Here is a 25,289-nt window from a genome sequence, read left to right on the forward strand (position 1 = left end):
TCCAGTGCTATAAGCAGGTCCCTTCTTGGGTCTGATTTCAGAAAGTCACAGGCATGTGTAGGAACCCCTAGAGACTCCACCCAGTTCCACCCAGGCAGCCAATGCCTTCTGGATGGCCGGTGGGAATTAGAGGTCATGGGGTTTTATGCCAAAGTCAACGTGGGGAGCTGGACTCTGGCCAATCGTAGGGGAAGCCAGTAAAGCTAAGTCCTGGTATTGTCCAGAATTCCTTGGGTCTGGGGGCTGTGTTCATGGACGATATTAAGTAGCCGCTCTAGCTGTCTTCATCTCCTCATCCCCCTTCCCTGAGCAGAAGGGCCACAGTTCAACTTACATGCCTTGGTCATTAAGGCATCAAGTCGTGGGTGACATGCAGCATTGGTGTCATCACCCAGACTGGGTCAAGAGCCACAGATCTTGGATGGGCTTCAGCCTCTCCTGCCTGACCCCGGCTCTCCATCCTTCACACTAGCTGAGGGAGCACCATCACCCTGTCCAGCCTTCCTGCCAGCTGGGGCTTACTCACTGGGGTACGTGGGTGTCTGGTCATCTGAAAGGATTGCGGTGAGCCTGGGGGAAGCTTTTGTGTCCAGTCAGTTGCGGTCAGTGAGAACAACAGCAGGATAAAGGTTAACCTAAACAGCAGACAAAGGACTTACCTCCTTCGGGTTGACCAGTAAGAGAGATGGTCATCTACTCCACCTTTACTCTCTCCTTCCACTCTCCTACCCAACTCACACACAGAGGTATTGGAAAGAACACTAGAGAGGAAGTTAAAAGATGTGGTCTTATCTGTTTTCAGGTCCCTTTCAGCTATGATGCTCTCTCTTCTAAGGCTCTTCCCACTTCTCACATTCCATATTCTAAGGCCCTTCCTACCTTTAATATTCCGTTCTCAGGTCCCTCCCAGCTCTGACATTCCATGTTCTAAGACCCTTCCCAGCTCTGATATTCTGTGTTCTAAGGTCCCTCCCAGCTCTGACATTCCATGTTCTAACACCCCTCCCAGACCTGGCATTCAGGGACTCTGTCTAAGGTCATTGCCTGGTATCTTTCCTCCTCTTTTTCTGCAGCCGGAGGAGCTGACCAACATCTTGGAGATCAGTAATGTGGTGTTCACCAGCATGTTTGCCCTGGAAATGATCCTGAAGCTGGCGGCCTTTGGCCTCTTTGACTACCTGCGGAACCCTTACAACATCTTTGACAGTATTATCGTCATCATCAGGTGCAAGGGCTGGGTTGTCCCTCTCCCTCCTCGTGGTCAGTGCCACCCCTCCCCCCATTCATTAGGAGCTTGCCACACATCCTCAGACACCCTCCCCAAGCACAGAGGCTGCCTCAGTCCCTCTTCTGGCTTCTTTCATCCCCTAGCCCCCACTCCACACCATCTAAGAGCTGATTCTGCAGCAGCATGGGAACTAAGCCCTCTTCCTGCTGCCACCTGCCTTGCAGTGTGTCCTCCAAAGGCTGAGGAAAGGAAATAGAAAGAGATACCGTGTTCATCAGCCCATTTAGCTCAGCTTTGGTCAGAGGGCAAAGGGGTGGGAGGAAGCAGGTGACACAGAGGTTGAAGCTCTGGGCTAAAATGAAGCTTGGAGACTCAGGGGAATTTTAATTAACTCTGCTAGGTCTGCCCTATGACCAGGATGATCCTGCATCAGGCAGAGTAGCAGGAATAACTCATCCCTCCATCCCTCATCCTCTGTTCTACCCCTGCCCCCCCTTCTCTCTGGTCTCCCCCCATCTTTCTCTTCCCCCTCCCTGGCCCTGGCTCTCTGGCTCTCTTATCTCTCCCCTCCTCTTTAACTCTCTCCCATCTCTTCCCTCCTCTGTCTCTCCCTCTCTCTGTCTCTCTTCTCCTTTGGGCATCTCTTCCTTTTTCATCTCCCATCCTGTCGGCCTTCCTGGCTCTTCGTTCCCCTGGACCCTGTGCCTCCCTTTGCCTTGGGCCTCTTCCTCTTCAACTGGACCATTCTCTGTCTCTCCCTTTTTCCTAATTCTGTTCTCATTTGTTATTTCCTCTGCATCTTTCCTCCATTCTTCCCCTTCTCCTGGTGCCATCTCTCCTCCTATGCCCTCGAAACTTCTTGGATTTTTTTCTTTCTACCTTGCCTGTTCCCTGGACCTCAACCCTATATCTCTTTCCACTTTTCCTCCCTCTCTGCATCTCCCCTCCTCTGTTCTTTCTATGCTCTCCCTTGTCTCTGGTGCAAACTCCTCCTCTCTGCTATGTCTGCTCCCTGTTTCTCCCCTTCCCACTTCTCCTGCTCCCTATTTCTTTCCTCCTTTTCCCTCCCCCCATTTGTTTCCTCCTTGTTTTTCCTCCTCCCTCTTTCCCCCATTTCTCCCCTCTCTCTTTCTCTCCTCCCTTCCCCTCCCCTATTTCTTCCCTCCATCTTTCTTTCCTCTCTTTCCCCCTCCCCTCTTTCCTCCCTTCTCCTTCCCGCATTTCTCCCCTTCCCACTTCTCCCCCTCCCTCTTTCTCTCCTCCCTTCCTTCCTCCCATTTCTCCCCTCTTTCCTGTCCTTCCCCTCCCCCTATTTCTCCCCTCCCTGCTTCTCCCTCTCCCTCTTTCTCTCCTCCCTTCCCTTCCCCCATTTCTTCCTTCTTTCTTTCTTTTCTCTTTCCCTCCCCCATTTCTCCCCTCTTTCCTGTCCTTCCCCTTCCCCCTATTTCTCCTCTCCCTGCTTCTCCCCCTCCCTCTTTCTCTCCTCTCTTTCCCCTCCCCCATTTCGTCCCTCCCTCTTTCTCTCCTCCCTCCCCTCCTCTCATTTCTCCCCTCTTTCCTCTCCTCTTCCCTCCCTATATTTCTCCCCTCCCCATTTTTCTTTTCCCTTCCCCTCCCCCACTTTCCCCTCCCCCATTTCTTCCCTCTTTCTCTCTTCCCATCCCCGCTTGGCCCCTCAGTATCTGGGAGATCATTGGCCAGTCGGATGGGGGCCTCTCAGTGCTGCGGACGTTCCGCCTGCTGCGGGTGTTGAAGCTGGTCCGCTTCATGCCAGCCCTGCGCCGCCAGCTGGTGGTTTTGATGAAGACCATGGACAACGTGGCCACCTTCTGCATGCTGCTCACGCTCTTCATCTTCATCTTCAGGTGGGCGAGCCATCGAGGGTGCCAGCCACACACGGGTATCCTCCCAGGGGCTGCTCAGGAGCCAGCTCCATCTGCTGCTGCCCAGGGAATCCCCTAGCTGCACCTGATTCTCAGAGCACGGAGGGCACCCCAGGAGCGAGGCAGGCCCAAGATACTGAGTGCGGTAGAGGGGCAGTGGGAGCTCAGTGAGCCGGGCACTCCTCCTGGCACAGGACTGGAAGCCCTCCTCCTGAGAACTCTGCTGCCTCTGGGTTCTAAGGAAAACAGCCTCTGCCCTCAAGGAGCTTGTGTTCTGCTAGGACAGAGTAGCACAAACGAGAAATGTAAAAAGTAATTACAACCGGAGGAGCAGGACCCGCCCCATTTGGGGGCTGGCCCTTGCATCATCTTGAAGGAAGCTAGGAGCAGCCGCCCTATAGGCACGGGGAGCCACCCCTAAGGACGTGGAGGTGGCGAGGCCATGTGTGGACAACAGCGAGTCAGCCTATGTGACTGGAATAGAGAACGCAGGATGGGGAGCGGGATGAATGGGGTCTAGAGAGGCAGGCTGGAGCCGAGAACTTTGGAGAGATTTGAAGGAAGGAAGGAGAAGGGATGCCCAGGAGGCAAGAGGGGCCTGGGGGATGAAGGAAGTGATGGGGGGTGGTAGCTCTAGTGGAGATTAAGGAGAGATGGGAGAGTGGCCCAGGGTTCCCTCTGCATTCTGCCCAACACCTCTCTGCTGCGCTCTGAGACGTCACCGGACCCTTCTCTTCCCTTCAGCATCCTAGGGATGCACATTTTTGGCTGCAAATTCAGCCTCAGGACTGACAGCGGAGATACGGTGCCCGACCGGAAGAACTTTGATTCGCTCCTCTGGGCCATTGTCACAGTGTTCCAGGTGAGGGTGAAAGAGAAAGTCCCTCCCCTCAGCCCTCTGCCTGGCCGAGACCACTGGGCCCAGGCAAGCGGAGTCCACCCCTCCCCCAACACACACACACACACACACACACACACACACACACACACACACACACACACACACACACAACGGTGATGTCCGTGCAGATCCCGAAAGAGCGGCAGCAACCCAAGCTCTCGCCGGGATGTCCAGGGAAAGGAGGGGTGAAGTGCAGTTAATAGGAATAGTGAAAGCTGAGGGTTTACAAAGGCATTCCCAGGACTACTAAGTGGGCTTCTCTGCTTATTTCTGAGTAGTGTATAACTAAATAAAAGCATACCCAGTAGGAAGTATGCACAAGGGTGAGTGTGTAAGGTTGAAGAAGTGTGCAAATGGAGGGAGTAGAAATATGAGTGTGCAAGCTTGAGGAGCCTGCACAGATGTGAGTGTTCATAAGTGAGAATGTGCAAGACAGAAGTGTACAAATGTGTACAAGGTTGAGGCAGTGCACCAGCATGGGACTGCACAGGTGAGGAAGCGTACAAATGGGGTGGCACACAAATATGAGTGTGTTTAATTGAGAAGGATGCACAGGTGTGAGAGTGAACAAATGAGAATGTACAAGACAGATGTGTGCGAGTGTGAGTGTGCAAGCCAGGGCAGCCTGTACATGTGTGAGAGTTCACAAGTGAGTGTACAAGGCAGAAGTGTGCACTCGAGCATGCAAGGCTGAGAAAGCATACCATATACCACGAAAGCACACGAGTGAGGAAGTACACAGATGGGGCAGTGCACAAGTGTGAGTGTGCACCACTGAAGCGCTGAACCAGTGTGTGGCTACATGAGTAGGAGCAAGCATAGGTCGCCGGAGCCCAGGTGGAATTGGACCTGAGTGCTGATGTCTAGAAGGGAGCTGTGTGATGGAAGAAGGGCACGGCAGCTGCTGCCCCATCCTGGCCTGGCAGCCCCGACCTGCCTGTCCTCTGTTCCCCATGCTGCCCATCCCCCTCCCCCTCCCCCCCCCCTTCCCCATGCTGCCTATCCCTGCCCCCCCATCCCCCTCCCCCACCCCACCTCACTGGCCTTTCCCACTCCTTGCCCTCTGCAGATCCTGACGCAGGAGGACTGGAACATGGTGCTCTACAATGGCATGGCCTCCACCTCGCCCTGGGCCTCCCTCTACTTTGTGGCTCTCATGACCTTTGGCAACTACGTGCTCTTCAACCTGCTGGTGGCCATCCTGGTGGAGGGCTTCCAGGCAGAGGTGAGGGGCCCTCCCAGCCTGGCCGGGCCAAGCGCTGGAGGACCCTCTCTAAGCCTCCTCATTTATCAACTAGGGATGGGAATCCTTGTCCTGCCTGCTCACAAGGGCCTTGTGAAGAGTGCTTTGGGAATCTTAACGTGATCTTGGAATGGGGGCTGTTATCAGCAATGCCCTCCTCCTCCTCCTCCTCCTCCTCCTCGTCACCACCTGAGAAGGCTGGAGGAAGGAGGGATGAGTGAAGGAGCAAAGGGGAGAAGAGGATGCAGTCAGCCCAGCCCCCTGGCAGGGGTTGGGGTCAACGGCTCATCAAAGGCTCTTCCTCTTCCCCCAGGCGCAGGGATCAGGGCCGGTGCTAGCAGCTGAAACACACAATAAGATAGGGTCTGTACGTTTGGAGCTAGAAGGGAATGAATGACGGACAAGCTAGATGCCGAACGCTGGGCATGCGTCTGGCGCCTGCCCTGGAGGCGTTTGCATCATGAGGGAAGAGAAGGCACAGAAAGGGAGCTGGGAGAGGAGGAAGAGGGGGTGCTTCAGGCAGCATGGTTTGTAATGGCCTGGAAGCTCCCCTGTCAGCAGCCCTGGCCCCGGGGGCCTGAGTCCACGTCCTGAAGGGAGGGGCATGAGGAGGACAGCCAGAGTAAGGGTCATGTTTGGAGGGGTTCTCGAAGTGGCATGGACGCTGCTATGGAGACATCCATCAATCAGGAAATGAGCATTTAGTCATGCCCCGAACCCCCTGAGAGGTGGAAGAGGACCAACCTCTCCCTTCTCAGATATTTCCAGTGGTCTAGCTTAGAACCAAGATCTGGGGCTTTAGGGATTTGGGGCCCTTCCTTCCCTCCTTCTCCTTCCCCATTGCCTTCACTGCCCCTGGAGCATGGTGGAGTAGGAAAAACACTGGTCTGATCATCAGAAGGCTGGGGTTGGGATTCTGGTTTGGATATTAGCTGGGTGGCTACAAGAAAGTCACTTCCTCTGAGCCTCAGTTTCATCATCGGTAGAGTGAGGGTGTGAACCCCATACCATGTGCCTCACTCAGTCCTAAGTAAGTCTTAGAGAAGGTTTCCCTCCCCTCTAGGGAGATGCCAACCGCTCCTACTCAGATGAGGACCAGAGCTCATCCAACTTAGAGGTGTTTGACAAGTTCCGGGAGGGTCAAGAAGGCCATTTTGGTAAGGGATGCCCTACCTGCACATGCTAGGAGCCCTAGCCCACGAAGGCTGGGCTCAGCCGCAGAAAAGCTAAGGCTCTGAGCAGCATTCATCAAATGCCCAGGCATGGAGGGAGGGATGAGATGCTGACTGTGGGGAAGGCCCAGATTCTCCTAGGCCCTCACCACCTGGCAGCCAGGTCTCTTTCATCTTGGGCTAAGCAAGGTGGAGAAAACAACCTGTCTCTGAGAGCATCTCCCTGTTTGGTATGATGGCATGTATCAGACGGAGAGCCTGCTCTCCAGGTGAGAACTGGGGCTTGATTCCAGGTTCTGGGGCTTACCAGTGGGTCACTTTTCTGGGCCTCAGTTTCTGCCTCTGCAAAATGGGGATGAGCAGATTTGCATTCACTGCCTCCCAGGATTATCATGAGAAGACTATGCTTTCTGAACAGCTTTCTGGAGGGATGTGGGTGTGTGGTTGGGAGAGGGCCCCATCTGCAGGACAAGGTCAGCAAGGGACAGCTCTTGACCCTCCCCTCTTCCTCTCTCTGCATCTGTGTCTCTGTGTGTCTCTTCCTCTCCTTCCCTCCCCATCTTTGGATCTCTCCTCTCAGATGTCAAGCTCTGCCCCATCCCCATGACCCCCAATGGGCACCTGGACCCCAGCCTTTCGATGCCTGGTGCCCTGGCCACTATGGGGGGCATGCCCCCGGGCCCTTGCCACTCCCTGCAGCCTGACCAGGTGCTGATCGCCCTGGACTCCCGAAAAAGCAGCGTCATGTCTCTGGGGAGGATGAGCTATGACCAGAGATCTCTGGTGAGTTGCACCACAAGATTTGAACCCAGGGCCAGCTCTCATTTGTCTCTATACCCTCCAGTGCCAAGCACAGTGCTTTGTATGCAGTGGGTGCTTAATAAATGCTTGCTGAATAAACAAACTGGGGATTAGGAAGAAGGAAGGCCAAGACTATTCCATCCCCATCAATCCCCTCTTCCCTAGCCAGGCTTGGGTGATTTCCCCCGAGGCCACACAGGCCCTCTGGGTTTGGAGCCTTGCACACCTAGCTTTCCCCCGGGGACCAGCAGGCTCACAGCGGGCTGCTCCAGCCTACATCCTCAGCCCTGGCCCTGCCCCTGTGGCTCTGGGGCCCAAGCATGACGTGAGACATCATCCAGAAGCATCCTGGAGGCAGAAATGACTCAAGTCAATGCAGTTTAACCAGCATTGCTTCAATTCCAGCTTTGTGCTGTGCCCAGCACTGCGCTGTTTGCAGAAGACACAATCCCTGTCTGAATTCAGCTCAATACAGGAGGCATTTACAAAGGGTCTACTGTGTGCCAGAGTCCATGTTTGGGATTCAGAGGTAAAAGTAAAATGTCCCCTCACCTCCTGGAGCTTATGCTCTACAAGGAGAGACAGCGTGTACACAGATGGGTTGATACAAACCTGTGAATCATGGAGTCGCTGTTAGAGGGGCGCCCTCAGAGCCGGGAAGACCCCCGTTCACCTCTGACCCACCCTGGCTCTGTGGCCTTAGGCAAGCAGCCTCAAGTCTCGGTGCCCCTGGCACTGCTGCAGGACAGGTGCCAACCTGCATTGGCACATTGAGAGTTTCCTGTATCAGCGAGCTCCCAGGACTGGTCCCCATCCCTGTGCACAGTCACTATCTCATAGAAGAATACTAACAAATGATGGGGGGGGGGGGAAGACTTCCTGTAGGAGGTGGCACTGGGAAAGCAGGGAGCTTGGGAGGGGGCCAGGGTCCTCAGGGCCATCATTAGGAGGGGGAGCCTTCCCGGGGTGGGAGACAGCTTGGGCAAAGTCTTAGAGGTAGAGATAAAATATCACGTACCGGGAAGAGCCAGATTGGTGAAAAATAAAGTATGCGAAGGGGAGTCATGTATAGATTGTGAAGAATTGTACATTTAAATGAAGTTGTATTTTGTCCTGGAGACCATAGGGAGCTACTGAAGTTTCTTGAGGAGGGGAGTGAGATGGTCAGACCTGGGCTTTAGGAGATTGGATTGGAGAGACTGGAGGCAGGGACACCAGTGAGGAGGCTATGGCCAGAGACCATGGCCTCAGGGAGCTTACAGTCTACTAAGGGGATTAGCCATCACAGGGCTGTAACATGAGCTATCACTCGATGTGTGCATTGGAAAGTTAGAAAGCAGTGTATGATGTGAGGTCAGAGGTCATTCTAGCCAGGAGAGCAGGGCAGGCTTCATCGGGGAGGTGGCATCTGAGTTGACCTTTAGCAGAAGGATAGGAATTACAACCGATATTCCAGGCACGGGGAGTAAGGAAAGATGCGGTGTGTGGGTCGTAGGGGGTGTTTCCTGTTTGGGAGTGAGTAGAACATTCAGTTGGAGCATAGAGCACATGGAGGTGGGTAGTGTGAGACCAGGTCAAAGATGAAGAATGGTACCATGTTTTGCAGGGCCTTGAATGCTAAGGAGAGAAGTTTGTGCTTTCCTTGGTAGGCAGTAGGTAGCCATAGAAGATGCTTGAGCAGGAGTGGGATGTGCCCTTCTTCTAATCCCTCTCACTTGCTCTTTGTGTCTGTCTCTCAGTCTAGCTCCCGCAGCTCCTACTATGGGGCCTGGGGCCACAGTGGAGCCTGGGCCAGCCGCAGGTCCAGCTGGAACAGCCTGGCCCGGGGCCACAGCCTGAAGCACCGGGCCCCCTCTGCAGAGCATGAGTCGCTCCTCTCTGGGGAGAGGGGCCGGTCGGCAGAGGCAGAGCGGGATGAGGGCGCCCTGCGTGGCCCACCCCATCACCTACCGCCTCATCCCCATCACCATCACCACCACTTCCACCACCACCACCACTACCGGCACCGTCGGACGCTCTCCCTTGACACCAAGGACTCCTTGGACCTGGCAGAGCCACCGCTGCCACTGGCCCCTCACTCTCATCTGAGGCCCGCCCGGAAGGTGGGCACGGGCCCGGGCGCCAGCGAGCACCAGGACTGCAACGGCAAGATGCCCAACATCGCCAAAGATGTTTTCACCAAGATGGACAACCGGAAGGACCACGCGGAGGATGAAGAAGAGATTGACTATGTGAGTGGCCCTGAGGCGGCCTGGTGACAGAGAGGGGCAGGGCAGGGCAGGGGACGCAGCTGAGAGGCAGGCGGCTACCCGGGATGCTGTGAGAGAGAAAGGACCAGATGGGGGGCCTGAAGACCTGGGCTTAGGTCTGATTAGCCTTGTGACCCTGGGCAAGTTACTCCCCCTCTGCCCTTCAACGGTTTCAATTGTTAAATGAGGGGATTGGACTAGGTAATTTCTACTGTTCCTCTGAGTTCTGACATTCTCTGCTCTAAGCTCCTTCCCAGCTCTGACATTTCCTGTTCTAAGTCCCCTCCCAGTTCTGACATCCCTTGTTCTAAGCCCCCTCTCAGCTCCGACATTCCCAGTTCTAAGGCCCCCTCAAAGCTCTAGCATCACCTGTTCTAAGGCCCTCCCAGCTCTGACATTCCCTGTTCTAAGCCCCCTCCCAGCTCTGACATCCCCTGTTCTAAGGCCCTCCAAGCTCTGACATCCCCTGTTCTAAGGCCCTCCCAGCTCTGACATTCCCTGTTCTAAGCTCTCTCCCATCTCTGAAATCTATGGTTCTCATTTCTCCTCCTTGCTTTGAGCTTGGGTCTTCTGACCCTGGTTCCACATTTTGCAGAATCACAGAACTTGGGAATTGGAAGGGAGCATCTGGTCCAGCCCCCACACGAAGAGAATCCCTATTATAACCCACCTGACAAGTGGTTATGTGATGTTCACTGTAAGACCTCCAGAGAGGGAAGAACTCCTCCCCTGGTCCAGGCCCTTCCCCCCATGCCTCTGGAGGCCCCACTGCCCCTGGTTCCACCGTCTCTCCTCCCCACGATGGTGCCTCTCTCCTCCCCAAGCCCCCTCTTTTCAGGCTAAACAGGCCAGTTCCTTTAACTAGTCTTCACAGGAGACTGTCTAATGGCCCCTCACCTCCTGGTTACTTCCTCTGTGCGATCCTCAGCTCCAGTCTATAAATGTCCTGCTTAAACCTTGGCTCCGGGAAGTGAGCACAAGGCTCCAGAGGAGGCCTGACGATGGCAAAGCACAGGGGGACCCTCACCTCTCTAGTCCTCTCTTAGTGCAGCTCAAAATTGAATTAGCATGCTGACAACTCATGTGGCTTGCAGTCCACTCAGACCCTCGGATCTCTTCAGAACAGCTGCTGTCCAACCATGCCACCTGCATCTTAGACTTCTGATGTTGAGTTTTTATACCCAAACATAAGACTTAATATTCATCCTGATTGAACTCCAGGTCATTAGTTTCATCCCAACGTTCTTTTTAGGGATCTCACTTGATCCCGTCTCTGTCATCCGCCATGTTAGCTGTCCCTCCTAGCTTGGTGTCCTCTGCAAGTCAGATGAACACACCATCTTTACCTACATCCGTCCTAGAATTGGCTTAGAGTTTGCCTGTTCTATGGTCGTCTCAATTTTGAAATTTTGGAGGGGACATTCTCCCTTATCCAGTTCTTGTGATCCCTCTTCCATTTTCCAGGATGTTTCAAATATCACTGATGATGACCTAATCATCACATCTGCCATCTCTTTCAGGACACATCTGAACCAGGGGTCTTTTTTTAAAAAATTAATTAATTTATTTTAGTTTTCAACATTCACTTCCACAAGATCTCGAGTTCCAAATTTTCTCCCCATCTCTCCCCTCCCCCAACCTAAGATGACATGCATTCTGAATACCCCTTCCCCTGATCTGCCCTCCCTTCTATCTCCCCCCCTTTTTGTGATCCCCTTCCCCTTCTATTTTCCTATAGGGCAGGATAGATTTCTATATCGCATTGCCTGTATATCTTATTTCCCAGTTGCATGTATTTTTAACATTTGTTATTAAAACTTTGGTGAATCAGAGGTCTTGAATTTTTCAAGGGTGGCTGAATGTTCTCTTCCTTTCTCCTTGCCTCTCTTGGGTATCAACTTCCTGCTAATCATTTTTGTTCTACTATTCCCTATGCAAATGTCATTCCCCTGGCTGCTTTTTTTTCTGTATCATCATCCCATCCATCTCAAACAAAAGCTGTACCCCTTCTCTTCCCAATGCAGCTTAAGAAAAACCTACCCCTCCTGTTGTCATTAGAGTCTCTCGCTGGTTTTAGAATCTCAACTGGCTGGTGAGTTTCCTGCGCATCTACATCCGACTCTTAAGACCAGTCCCTTTTCCCCCCTCATTGGAATTGACTCCCTTTGTTTCTTTGAAATTTCATTCTAGAATGTCTCATCCCTCCTGAGCTGATTTCGCCTGAAACATTTAACGCCATGAGATTCTTCTTCTCTTTCCTCCGAACTTTTAAAAATCTACTTGCTTCAAATTTAGGATGCACCCTAGATTTATTAAGAACCGCCTACGGGAAAGGAGAGAGAGGAAGCATTGCTGTAAAGGATAATGATCAGTTCCAAATGAGCCACAAATCTGTGTCAAAGGAGGGTGTTTCCGCTGATGAAATCACAGGTCCAGATTCTCTCATCCAGGCGCTGAGTATACCAAGATGAACAAACAGAAATTTCCCTGCCCTCAGGGAGCTTAGAATCTACTCCGATTCTAGAAATGAGCCTCCCAGAGCTGATTTTAGGGACCATCGATCAGTCCATTACTGGATTAAGTCATCACTGTGCCCTAGGTAGGCACACTTGAAGGAGACTGAGGGCAGAAAAAGGAGTGAAGGCACATAATCCTTGCTCTCAGAGAGCTTACAGTCTTCTGGGGGAGATTTAGTCACACTAGACAGAAGCACATAAGGACCTGAAGCAGGGGCCCCAGCACGTGAAGCTGAAAAGGGATGGTGGTGCTCCTCGGGCACATTTGGGGGCCACCATCTTCATATGTCTGCCATGTTTGAGAAGATGAGACGGTGGTCTTGCAGCCCATGAATGCCATTAGCAGCAGGGGAGGGGGTCAGTCTATTTTAGTTCTTACCAACCAGGACAACCCAGAGGTGAGGTATGAGAGAAGGAGCCAGGAGGAAGGGTCTCACATTGCCCCTACCTTGGCCCTCTCACCCCTCCCTACCCCCAACAGAGCCTGTGTTTCCGAATCCGGAAGATGATAGATGTTTACAAGCCTGACTGGTGTGAGATCAGGGAAGACTGGTCTGTCTACCTCTTCTCTCCTGAGAACAGGTGGGTGAGAGCTGGACTGGGAAGGGGGAGGGGGAAGGATCCGGGCCACTGGGGAGGGGAGTGAGGAGCCATGGGGGCTGGATCCAGATGTTACCTGGAGGGGACGCCGTGGCCTAGTGCATAGAGCTGGTCTCAAAGCCAAAGAGACTCAGTTCGAGTGCTGCCTCTGACTCATTTGGCCAAATCCCTTAGCCCCTCAGATAACCCTCTAAGACTGTAAAGAAGGTGCCTACCTGCACTGATAGAGAGACTCTCCTCACCTGGGAGTTCCCTATATCAATGAACTCTCAGGCCAGGTCTGATTCCTGTGGTATCCACCTCACTGGTTTGTCATGAGGCTCAGGCCAAGTGAGAGATGTAAGACTCTGAAAACCATAAAGATCTATTTCAGTCAAGTGTGGGGCAGTGGGATGGAGCATCCAAGAGGAGCCAGAGAGCCCCAGTTCAAATCCCAGCCCTCCCTCTCTCCCCTCCTCCGACCCTGTGTGTCTCAGCCTCAGTCTCTTCTGTTGTGAAATGAGTGGGTTGGGCTAGACAGTCCCTAAGCTTCCTCCTGGCCCTAAAACCCTGAACCTAATGTCACTTACTATTGTTACTTCCAGCCTGGGGCAGCCAGTGCGATTCAATTCCACAAGCATTTCCTAGGTGCCTACACCCTGCACTGGGTACCCTTAGTACCAGCCCTGAACTGATTGCTCAAGCTACCAAACAGTGTTTATTAAGCACCTACTATACGGCTGAAGCACTCTGGCACCTAGTAGGGGCTAAAGAAATGGATCACAGATCTAGATTTGGAAGGGCCTTAGAGGCCACCTAATACAACCGCCAACCATTTTAGAGATGAGGAAAATCAAGCCCAGAGAGGTTAAGTGATTGGCCAAGGTCACGCAGAGACAGGATGTGTTCATTGATTGATCGGAGCGCGTGCATACATGTATTTGTTTGTATGTGTGTGCATGTGCATATGTGTACATGTATGTATGTGTGCATGTGTGTTTGTGTGTGCATATGTGTGTCTACATGTGTGTAGATACCTGTACTGGTACTTGTAAGGATGATACAATACAAGGAGGGGAGTAGTGGAGTGAAAGAGAACTCCAAAGAGCTTTAGGAAGATTGGAGGAGGTGGTGAACACTTTTGTCTCTGTCTCACTGGTGGTCTTCAAGCAAAGACTGGCTGGCCCCCAGTGTCAGGGGTATTATCCATGGGATTCTTGTTCAGCCACGATGCCCCCTTAGGTCTCTTGTGATTGTGAGATCAGGGAAGGCTTTTTGGAGGAGGGGATGTCTCCCTGAGCCCACCCTAGGAGTAAGTGTGACCCAGGGAGCTAGACTGGGGGACCAGGTCAGCATAGGTTTTCAGTGAGGCAATTTCATCCCAAGAATGTAGAGAGCCTGTCATGGGATATGTAGCAATTTTCTCTGAGCCCATGCTTTCTGTCCCAGGATAGTTTCCCTCATTACGCCCTGGTCCCCTCCTCCCCACTGCCCAGCATGCTCAGGCCTGGGCCTGGGAGAGAGAGGCTGAGGTGGAGGGCATCTATCTCCTCCCAGGTTCCGGGTCCTCTGTCAAACCATTATCACCCACAAGCTCTTTGACTATGTTGTCCTGGCTTTTATCTTCCTCAACTGTATCACCATCGCCTTGGAGAGGCCCCAGATAGAGGCCGGCAGCACAGTGAGTGGGGCCCATCCAGGGGCAGGGCTGGGCACCTGGTGGGATTGGAGGGAGGGGCGGGGGGGGCTGGGGGGCCTTTCAGGAAAAAAGCACTGTGTCTGGGGTCAGGAAATCTGGACTCAGACCCTGGTTCTGCTGCTTTGTAACCATGTGAGGTGACCACGTGTGGTGGGGTAGAGTAGAAAGCATTCACTTTGGAGTCAGAAATACCACCTCTACTGCTTCTTCCCTATGTGACCTTGAGCAAGATGCATCACCGTTCTGGGCCTCAGTTTCCTTCTCTGTCAGATGAGGTGCTTGTACTCAATGATGTCTGAGGTCCTCTACAACCTGAGACCTAGGATCTTATGATTTCCCATCAAGAGCAATTGAGCTCAGGCCCAGCTTATACTAACACCCTCTCCCACACCCTAACAGGGAACAGAGATGGGGCTTGTGAAGGAACCCTGGGCTACAGTGTGGGATGAAGGTGGCCTGAGATCCTGGACAGACAAGAGGGATAATGAAGTTGGAGTGGTAGGGCCGAGCGAGGAGAGTATTAGCATGGCATGTTAGAAAGAATGATGGGATTATCACAAGGATGAGAATGGAGGAAGAAGAGAGCTTGGAGGCCCTCCCTGGGCCCAGTTTTATCCCCTCTTCTCTTCCCAGGAGCGAATATTCCTCACTGTGTCCAACTACATCTTCACCGCCATCTTTGTTGGAGAGATGACGCTAAAGGTAGGTTGGACAGTCCAAGCATTCCGTCACCTGGGGATGGCTCTTCCCTAAGCTGGTTTCTTTCTTTTTTTAAAAAAATTTATTAATTTATTTTGATTTATCAACAATCACTTCCATATGCTTTTGGGTTGAAAATTTTTCTCCCCCTTCCTCCCCCCAGCCTCCCCAAGACGGTGCACAATCTGACATAGGCTTTACATTTACATACCCATTAAACATATTTTCACATTAGCGAAGTTGTAAGTAAAAATTAAAAGCTGGTTTATTTCTTGACCCTCTTTCTGTGTCCATGGATAAACTGGTGCCCTTGTGCTGCCTTCCTCATCCATACATCCCATCTCGTTCTCAGCAAAGGATCTAACATCAGTCATTTGCACCTTAGTATGAATTTCAGCCACTGGGTTTCCAATGTTGGGGACATTTGAATTTTAAGCCCTAGCTCCAAAGAACAAAAAGGTGTGGTAAGCATATAAAGAGGTGTTTGGGAACAGGATTCTCCCCTACCCCCAAATTACATCAGCTGCGTCTCTGTCATCTCCCCTGGTTCCTCAGCTCCCCCACAGCATAGAAGCTGCCCTTGGAATTAGAGGGTGCTCCATCTAGACAAAGGCAGAGCCAGAGCCATGTTGTTATGTAGAGGAAAAGGGGCTGGCCTAGTGTTAGCATCATCAAGGTAGAAGGAGGTTTGGTTTGAGGAGCAGGTAGGCAGAAGCTGCTGTCCATGGTCCTAATGAGAGCACCGTCCTGTCTCACTCTGAAGGCTTTGCCCGCCCCATGTACAATCAAGGCTAGTCCTGGCCTCTGGGCTGGTGTTCCTTAAACTGGTCTTTATGTTGTGGGGGCTAAATCGGATGGCTGGGAAGGAGGAAGAAGAGGGGGCTAGGTGAAACGACTCTGGGGCAGAGTGGGGCATCTCCAGGGCATCCACTAGCTGGGATGTTTCCCTGTGTGGGTGTTTGTGTTTCCCTGGGGAAAAGTCTTGTCCACCAGGGCATGCTCTGAGATGTCAAAATCTTGGGCAGAGAATATGCAGAGGGCAGGGAAGAGGGGTTCTCTGTAACAAGATAAGCAATAGCTGTGTCCTTAACAACAGATTCTGAATTGTTCCTTGTTCATCATCTGCGTACCTCAGTCCTAGGCACCCAGGACCGTCACACATAAACATTAGGATATCTAGATTCCACTCGATGCCCCATGCATCACCTTCCCCATGTGGGAAACAGGGCTAATAATTATTGCTCCCCACCTCCCTAGGAAGCAGCTAGGTGGTGCAGCAAATAAGGTACTAGGAAGATCTGAGTTCAGATCCTGTATCAGATTCTTCCTAGCTGTGTCGCCCTGGGCAAGTCACTTAATCTCTCTAGGCCTCCATTTTCTCATCTATAAAACTGGGGTAGTAATAGCACCTGCTTCCCACGATTGTTATTCAGATCAAATGTAAAGTGCTTTGCCATATAGGAAAGTCAACTGTTATTACTGTTACCATTACTTCCCTCAGGGCTCTGTTATTTAGATCAGGATGGGAGTTCAGAAAGTGCTTAGGAGTCTTTGTACCTGAGGCTTGTGCTCACAGCATGCGAGGAAGGAAGGAACAGAGGGCTTCTGAACCCCAGATTTCTGACCTCTAGGGGTGTCCAGCCTGGAGAAGAGAAGAGTCAGGGGGTATGATGGCTCTCCACAAGTATTTAAAGGCTTAACATGTGAAGTGCTGCCTGGTCCCTGAGGGCAGAACTGGGAGCCCTGTGGGGAAGTCACAAAGAGGCTATTTCAAGTTTGAGTTAGGAATGATGCCCCATCGTGGGAGCCACCCCAAGGTGGAAGGGGCTGCCTCCAGAAGCAGTGGACTCTCCATCACCATCACTGTGGTCTTCATGCAAGTGCTGGACAGCTCCTAATGATCCAGGGGATGATTCGTGTTGGGTCATGGGTTGGAGCAGATGCCCTCTGAGGACCCCTATAATTGTGAGGTTCTGTGACGTCTCTGCCTTTGTTGCTGTGTCCCATCCTGCCCTTGCCAGGTGGTCTCCCTGGGCCTGTATTTTGGGGAGCAGGCCTACCTCCGGAGCAGCTGGAACATCTTGGATGGCTTCCTGGTCTTCGTGTCCCTCATCGACATCGTGGTCTCTGTGGCCTCTGCAGGAGGAGCCACGATCCTCGGGGTCCTCCGGGTCCTCCGCCTCCTCCGGACCCTTCGCCCACTCAGGTGAGGAAGCCCTTGGTCACCCTCTTGTGCCCTCTACTTCCTGCCCCACCAGCCATTCGCAGGGAGCCCCCAGTGCCAAATCTAGTTAGTACAAGATACCAGCAGGTGCCGGCCTCTTTCAGCCTCAGTTTCTTCATTTATAAAATCTGGCATAGACCTCTGACTCTATGCCATGAGGGTGGGCTTGGCAAACTCCAGGGAGAGCCTTCCCCCATGCTTAGCTGCCCCCATCCTGACACACAACTGCAGGGTCATCAGCCGTGCCCCAGGGCTGAAGCTCGTGGTGGAGACGCTGATTTCATCCCTCAAACCCATTGGAAACATTGTCCTCATCTGCTGTGCCTTCTTCATCATCTTCGGCATCCTGGGAGTACAGGTGAGTGGCTGGAGGACATAGGGTGCTGGCTCTGCACCACTGGGTGATGGCAGACAGGGGAGACCTGAGAGGCCCAGCCTTATCTAATCATTTTATAGATGACACTGAGGCTCAGGGCTGTGGGCTGGTTTGCCACACTGGCATGATTTAAATTTAGGTCCTCTGACTACAAATCTCATATTCTTAAAAAAAAAATACCAGTATTCTTGTGCCCTGGGGCTCAATACCTGTGAAAAGGGCGGGCCAAGAGAAAATAAAAGCTGGGAGACCATCTTAGAATGAGATCGACTAATTAGTTAATTTATAAGCATTTTAAAAGAGCCTACTCTGTGCCAGGCACTGTGCTAGGCATTGGAGCTGAAAAGACAAAAATGAAACCATTCCTGCCCTCAAGGAGATTACATTCTATCTTTAAGTACATAGGAAGAGTGCACGGGGCTATGAAATCTCATGAGGGAGGAATCATTGCCTGCTGGGTGAGGAGGGAAGGCTTTAAGGAGGAGAGAGAGAGAGAGGGGAGGGAAGGAGGGAAGGAGGGAGGGAGGGAGGGAGAGAGAGAGACAGAGAGACAGAGAGAGGGAGAGAGAGAGAGAGAGAGAGAGAGAGAGAGAGAGAGAGAGAGAGGGAGAGAGGGGGGAGAGAGAGAAGGTGAGAGAGAAGAAGGAGGAGGAGGAGGAGGAGGAAGGGAGGAAGAGAGACAGAGGGAGAAGGGGAGAGGCAGGAGGGAGAGAGAGAGAAGAGAAAGAAGAGAGAGGAAAGGGAGAATTTTGTAAGTGCTTATTATGGGGCAGGTACTGTGCTAAGTACTGAAGATACACACACAAACAAGTAAGTTCCTGCTCTCAGGAGGCTTATGTTTTAATTGAGGACACGCGAAATGAATGAGAGATAGAAATCAGGGTGCCAAGGGGCAGACTGGCACTGGTGGCATCAGGGTGGAGGAGATGGCCGGAGAACACCAGGGAGGCCTGCAGCGAAGCGGGATTGGGTCAAAACTGGCCCCATCGAAGCCCAGGCTGGTTCCAGGGGCAGAGCCCGGTTTTCAGTGGAGAAGAGGTGGACATGATATTTCCAGAAGAGCCTGCCCAGTCCTCAAAAGTGAGGTAGAGAGGACTGGGTAGAGGTGGTGGTGGTCTCCATGCTAGCCTGGAAGGACAGGGAGGCACCTATATACAGAAATGAAGAGACAGAGGCGTTCCATGCTCAGGAAATGACGAGCAAAGCCAACATGACAGGAGGGCCTCCCAAGGAGAGTGAGGAGCCCTGACCAGCTGGAGCACAGGGCAATAATGTGAAGCCAGGTGGACAGGGAGGGCGGGGCCAGGCTCTCAAGAGCCTTGAATGCCAAGATGAGAAACCTCTGGCCAGTCTCCAGCTCCTTGAGGGCACAGACCATTTCCTTTTTGCCTTTGCCATGTTCCCTGGAACATAGTCATGCTTCCTGAGCCCCTCTTCTGGGGAGCTTCCAATTTGATGGAGGAGACAGGACCCAAGGTCAGGTGACATTAAGCCCTGGACTTGGGGCAAGAAGACCCGAGCTTGGGTCCTGCCCTATCACTTCCTGGCAGGTCACCTCATCCTGGAGGGCCGAACCACTGCCCACCCTCCTAGGAGTGGGCAAACCTTTGCCCTTCCCTGCCTCCTAGACAGACATCATCGCCCCTGGACTGTGGGGTAGAGTGGAAATCCATGCCCTTAATTAATGCTCATTAATTGTTTAATTGATTAATACTGTGTCCTAGGCAGGGTAATTTGATGGGTTCAGTTTCTCATTTACCCTGTTAAATTGCCTCGTGGTACCCTATAGGGCTTACAGGATCAGGACTAGGGACAAAGACTTGGGATTTCACAAGTGTAGGGAACTCCAGGATGAGGGAAACCCTCTCTCAGGGCAGGTTGGCAACTTCTCATCATTTTTGAGAATTGCCTGGGGTTTGTAGGTATAATATTAATAGTTATGAAATGGAGGGTTATGATTTGTGTAGGTTCAGCAAAAGCAGGGCTGGAAGCCCCCAAGGTTCCCTCCAGCTCCGACATTCTGGCCATTTTTATTGGAGATGAATGGAAGCTCTTTGAAGGCAGCAACTAGCCATATAGATCCTCATACACAGTAGGTGCTTAATAAATGCACACTGATGCATTTAACACTCCATTTAGCCTGAATCATAGATTTAGAGGTAGAAGGGATGTTACAGGTCATCTAAGTCTAATTCCCCCATTTTATAGAGGTGGAAACTGAGGCCCAGGGAGCTTGTCTGGCCTAAGGTCAATCAGTCGGTAAGTGGCTTCAAATCCTGGTCTTCATGGCCCTTTTGACAGTACCACATCACTTCTCCATAATGAATTCCTGCTCAGCTTGGGCTGGGATGAGATGACCCCGGTAGCCCTTCTAGATTTGACATTTGGGGATTCTAAGAAGAGGTAGGAGGCGACAGGCACAGTGTTCTGAGCGGTAACTGATAAAGAGAAGAGAGGAGGCGGGGGCCACTCTGGCCATCCCGAGGACCCTGCTAACCCCGCTTGGGACGAGTGCCATCGCTGAGGGGGGCCCCAGGCCAGGGTGGCAGGGTCTGGACAGCCCAGGGGAAAGGGTCCTTTGCTGAGGCTGGACCCTCTCTGTAACACCCAGCCCTGCTTCCCAAGCCCAAGTCCACCCACGATAATATTTTTTTTTCCTTCTGCTGGCTCTTTATTTTGGGATTCTGCCGCAGAAGAACACAGAGAGTGGGTGTTTCTTGCTTCTCACAGAGTGAGCTATAGATAGGCCATAGCACGGATCCCGGGGCCCACGTGCCCACCCATCCCCTCTTCGTGGAGCAGGCGCCGCTGGGCAGGCCAGTGGCCGCCGAGGAAGGGATCGGGAACGCAGCTGCTTCGTGCTGTTTGTGATTGTTTTCTCTCCACTCACACACACAGCGACCCATCCAGGCCCCAGGCACCCAGGCTTCAAACCTTCCTCTTCCTCTTCTCACCATATTTTCCCTGTCGAAGCTACTAGGGTCAGAATTCTCACCCCAGAGATTTGCAGCTTCAAAACCCAGTGTCTGACATCTCTGAATTTCTCTGGATCTCCTCCTCTTTTCACTCCCTCCTTCACCTTGCCCCTCAAAGCTCACCTTGGACCCCACCAGACTCTGGGGGATCTCTAAAGAAACTCCAGAGGAAGCAAAATAGCTCAGTGGAGCTGCAGTCAGGAGGACCTGTGTTCAAATTTGGCCTCAGATACTTGCTAGCTGCATGACCCTGGACAAATCACCTAACCTCTGCTTGCCTCGGTTTCCTTATGCGTAAAATGAAGGGGTGGGATCCACCTCCAAGATCCTGTCTGACTCTAAATCCATGATCTTATGATTGTTCTGTGCTGCTGGGGATGAAGTTTTCTGATCCAGCATTTTATAGATGAGGAAATCAAGGCCCAGAGAGGTTAGGAGGCTTGCCCCAGGTCACACAGCTAGCAAATGGCAAGGCCAGGATTTGAACTTGGGTCTCTTGTTTCAGCCCAAGGCTCTTTCCACCACCCCACACCATCTCACTTTGTCACCCTCTCTCCCCAGCCCCATCCCAGTACGTGGATATTTGGAGTCGGAGGACCTGGGTCCTCTGTCAGGCACCACCTGTATGACCCTGGGCAAGTCCTTTTTCAGAGCGAAGGGGTTGGACCGGCAGACTTCCGGGGTGGGATGCCGCTCTGTCCCTGATCCTCTGGTCATTCCCCCTCAGCTCTTCAAGGGGAAGTTTTACCATTGCCTCGGGGTTGACATTCGGAACATCACCAACCGCTCTGACTGCATGGCAGCCAACTACCGCTGGGTGCACCACAAGTACAACTTTGACAACCTGGGCCAGGTGAGCAGCCCCCAGAGCCCCGACCCCAGGGAGGCAGAGGGGGAGACACAGGGATCAGCCCTCCCTCCACCACCGTGCAGGGAGAGAGAGGACTGGTAACCAGGATGTCCGCGGACCAGCAGAAGGGGCCAGGAGGGCGTGGAGGGGCAGTGATCGCAGTGATCACATGGGAGGGGGATATGGCTTCATTCCCAGAAGGCAGAGCTGGGAGCAGTGGTGGTATCGGGGGCAGGGGGTGCAGTTTGAAGAGAAACAGCTTTAGCATGGATACAAGGAAAACCTTCCCACAGTCAGAGCTGTCCAGAAGTGAGATGGGAGCTCCAGGGAGTGAGCAGGCTTCCCTTCAGTGGGCATCTTTAAGTAGATGCCAGATTACACTTTGTTGGGTGTCAGGGAAGTTCCTGCTCAGGCTGGATTAGCCCTGAGATCCTGTGACCTTGGATAAGTCACTTTAACCTCTGGGTTCTACTCAATATTCATTCAACAAACACGTTTTAAGCACCTATGAGGTTTAGAACACTAGCATGTGTTTAGAACACTAGTCTCTGCCTTTGGGGAGATTGGGGTCTAGTAAGCCTCAGTTTCCCTATCTGGGAAATTCCTATAATGGAGTAGCCTATCTACCTCAAAATGGTGCTGAGTGCCAAAGGAGGACCTTCTTAGAAGAGCAGAAAGTGCTCTCCAGAAACAATGAACTGTGATCGCATCCCTTCCCTTCTGTCCACTCACGCTCACACCGTCCTTGCTTGGGCCCCATTCTCATCTGGACTATCATAGCATCAGTCTCCTACCCTGTTCACTCTGCTTCTAGTTTCTCCCTTTTCCATTCCATCTGTAGATGCCAAACTTCCTCTTCTATAGATCTGACCGTGTAACTATCCTGCTCCAGAATCTTCACTAGCTCCCTATTGTCCCTAGGATAAAATGGGAAATCCTCAGCCTGGCATCAAAAGCTCTGCACAATTTGGCACCCACCCCCTTTCCAGACTCATTTCATGGCACTCCCTCTCGCATACCCGTAGAGTCCTGCACACTCAATATCCCAACCAAACTGTCCTACCTTCTACTCCTCACCCACATCTCTAACCACAGTGCTTTTGCTCAAGCTGTTTCCCATGTCTGGAATGCCCTTCCTCCTCACCTCCAAGTCTTAAAACCTCTGTCTTCTTTCAAAATTTAGCTCAGATGCCTCCTCTTCTGTGATGCCATTCCTGAACCCCACTGTTACTAATGTTCTCATCTTACCCTTGGGGACCATGTTCTTGAAGATTGCTGGGAAACCGTGGTCAGGGATAAATGGAATGTCAGTGGCTGTGACTGAGTCCCCCTGCCCTGACATTGGAGGAGGGCATGGTGACTGGGCATGGTGAATGGGGGAGAGATTTGCAGAATACCATGTTCATTTAGCCAAGTAGCTCCAGGGCTGGAGACGACAGGATGAGTGATCGTGCCCTCCCAGGTCAAAATCACTCATCCCAAGGACCTCTCTCTGTTCTCCACAGAAGCTCAGGAGGCAGGTCCCAGCCTCTTTTCTCTCTTATTATTTGATGAACTAAGAAAACATATTTGGCCCTGTGTTTCGTCCCACTTTAAAGGGCAGTCTCTGACTGACAGAGCCCAGTGCCTCCAGCTCTTAGAGACTTGCTGCCTCTGGCTGACAGGGGCCTGTGACCTCTAAATGTGTGGGTCCTATGACCTCTGTCTACAAGGGTCTCCTGACCTCTAGCTCTCGGGGACCTGCTGTCCCTGAATGTCAAGGTCCCATGGCCTCTGGCTGTCAGGATCTCGTGACCCCTGATGCTAACAAGCCCTCGGGAGGAGAGTGTTGGATGGATGGCTGTTGTTACCTTCCCTACCGACTCAGCACTCCCAGTTCCTTTGGTGTTAGCGCCTCAGCTCCGGGGTAGATCAGCAGCCTGGCCCAGCACATAAGACTTTCCTGGAAAACACAGCACAGGAGGAGCACACCCACAGGCACACTCGGAGAGACACCCAGGAATACCCCAGGCCCACAGCCACCTGTCTCTTCTCTCCTTCCAGCACTATAAGCTTCCCCACAAGCGCTGGTGGGGGATTAGTCTTAAGCACGAGCAGCAAACACCTTCCTCTAAGCTTGTGTGTTCTGTTAGCATGGAAGAGGCTGGTGGCCTTTACAGCAGCTGTCTTGGAGCGTCCCCACATCTCAGCCACCCTGCCCATCCTGCTGTGCAGACTCCAGCTTGCACAGTCCCAGTGACTCAGCCTAGGGTAGGACAGACCTTGGGCAGCGCAGCCCACGGAGGGTAGGCTGGCGCTCTGGAACCCTCGTTTTCAAAGAAGGCTGTGGTGCCCAGAACCATATCATGCTGGATACATAGATACATACTCACATACATAGGTAGATAGGGAGGGAGGGAGAAAAATAAATACATACATAGGTAGATAGATAGGTAGACAGACAGACACATAGAGAGATAAGTAGATAGATAAATAAATAGATACCTAGATAGATAGACAGACACATAGATATAAATAGACAGGTAAATAAATAGATACCTACATAGATAGATAGACAAATAGATAAGTAGAAAGGTAAATAGATACCTAGGTAGAAAAGTAGATAGATAGATAGACTAGATAGACAAATAGACACATAGATAGGTAAGTAGATAGATAAATAAAGATACCTAGATAGACAATTAGACAAATAGATAAGTAGATAGATAAATAGATACCTAGGTAGATAAGTAGATAGACCATAAGTAGATAGATAGGTGGACAGATAGATAAATAAAGCAGATAGATAGAATAGATAGATAAAGTAGATAGACAGACAGACACATAGATATAAATAGATAGGTAAAAAATTGATACCTAGATAGATAGACAGTTAGACGATAGATAAGTAGATAGGTAAATAGATACCTAGATAGATAAGTAGATAGAACAGATAGATAAAATAGATAGACAAATAGACACATAGATATAAATAGATAAATAAATAGGTACCTAGATAGATAGTTAAACAAACAGATAAGTAGATAGATAAATAGATACCTAGGTAGATAAGTAGATAGGTAGGTAGATGGATAAATAGTCAGATGCAGACAGATCATTAATTAAACACTTATTATGTGCCAGGCAATATACTAGGTGCTGGGAATAGAAGATAAGCAAAAAGAAAGACATTGCCTTCCTCAAGGAGTCTAATGGGATGACACGTAAGAGGGAGCTGAAGATGGGGGAGTAGGTAGGAGATCCCTAAAGGGTGCAAGTTGGAGAAACACTGAGGATCAGGATGAGAGCCAGGAGAGGAGGGAAGGTGTGAGCACCGCTGGCTTGGGCATTTCCTCAAGGGCAGGTCCTTAGAAGGAAACCAGGCCTCAGAGGAGGGGCACTGGGGAGAGAGATCTTGCAAGGTGCCAAGGGTGCTGGAGAACAGTGGACATGTCTGAGAAATCGGGAGCAGGTCTGGGCCACCATTCTCACCCCAGGCGGCTGGACTGGTCCCATTGGGAGGCAGTGTGGGGCAGAGAGTAAGTGACTGGGGAATCAAGCTGAGTTCTTGCTCCCAGTCTGCCTCTGACAAGCTGTGTGACATTGGACAAGTCGCTCTACTTCTTGAGCCTTACTTCCCTCATCTGTAAAATAAAGGGGTTGGGCTACTCGGCCTCTAAGGTCCCTTCTGGTTCTAGACCCATGATCTTACCTATACATGATCCAGGGTAAGTAGGTTAACCTTTTGGGGCCTCAGTTTCTTCATCTGTAAAATGAGAAGATTGGACTGGATGGCCTTTGAGGTCCCTTTCTGGCTCTACACTTATGATTCAACCTGGGTGACCTTGGGAAAGTCACTTAACCACCCTGGGCCTCAGTTTCCTCATCTGTAAAATGGAGGAGGTGAGACTCAGT

At 51.7% G+C, this 25,289-nt stretch overlaps 1 protein-coding gene across 1 annotated transcript in view; it reads left to right on the forward strand.

Moving 5' to 3' along the window:
* The window catches only part of CACNA1I (calcium voltage-gated channel subunit alpha1 I), a gene marked incomplete at its 5' end in the record, with an annotated part of 153,770 nt that overhangs the window by 90,845 nt on the left and 37,636 nt on the right, over nucleotides 1–25,289 (forward strand). Inside the window, 13 exon segments of the mRNA XM_020982659.2 lie at nucleotides 1,074–1,225; nucleotides 2,908–3,093; nucleotides 3,856–3,973; nucleotides 5,082–5,237; nucleotides 6,319–6,412; nucleotides 7,008–7,210; nucleotides 8,968–9,459; nucleotides 12,475–12,575; nucleotides 14,130–14,253; nucleotides 14,905–14,973; nucleotides 16,992–17,176; nucleotides 17,426–17,552; nucleotides 21,273–21,398. Coding sequence (XP_020838318.2) covers nucleotides 1,074–1,225; nucleotides 2,908–3,093; nucleotides 3,856–3,973; nucleotides 5,082–5,237; nucleotides 6,319–6,412; nucleotides 7,008–7,210; nucleotides 8,968–9,459; nucleotides 12,475–12,575; nucleotides 14,130–14,253; nucleotides 14,905–14,973; nucleotides 16,992–17,176; nucleotides 17,426–17,552; nucleotides 21,273–21,398 — 2,133 coding nt within the window.

The sequence above is a fragment of the Phascolarctos cinereus genome, unplaced genomic scaffold (genome assembly GCF_003287225.1).
Source record: "Phascolarctos cinereus isolate Bilbo 61053 unplaced genomic scaffold, phaCin_HiC Scaffold_1;HRSCAF=81, whole genome shotgun sequence".
Taxonomy (NCBI): Eukaryota; Metazoa; Chordata; class Mammalia; order Diprotodontia; family Phascolarctidae; genus Phascolarctos; species Phascolarctos cinereus.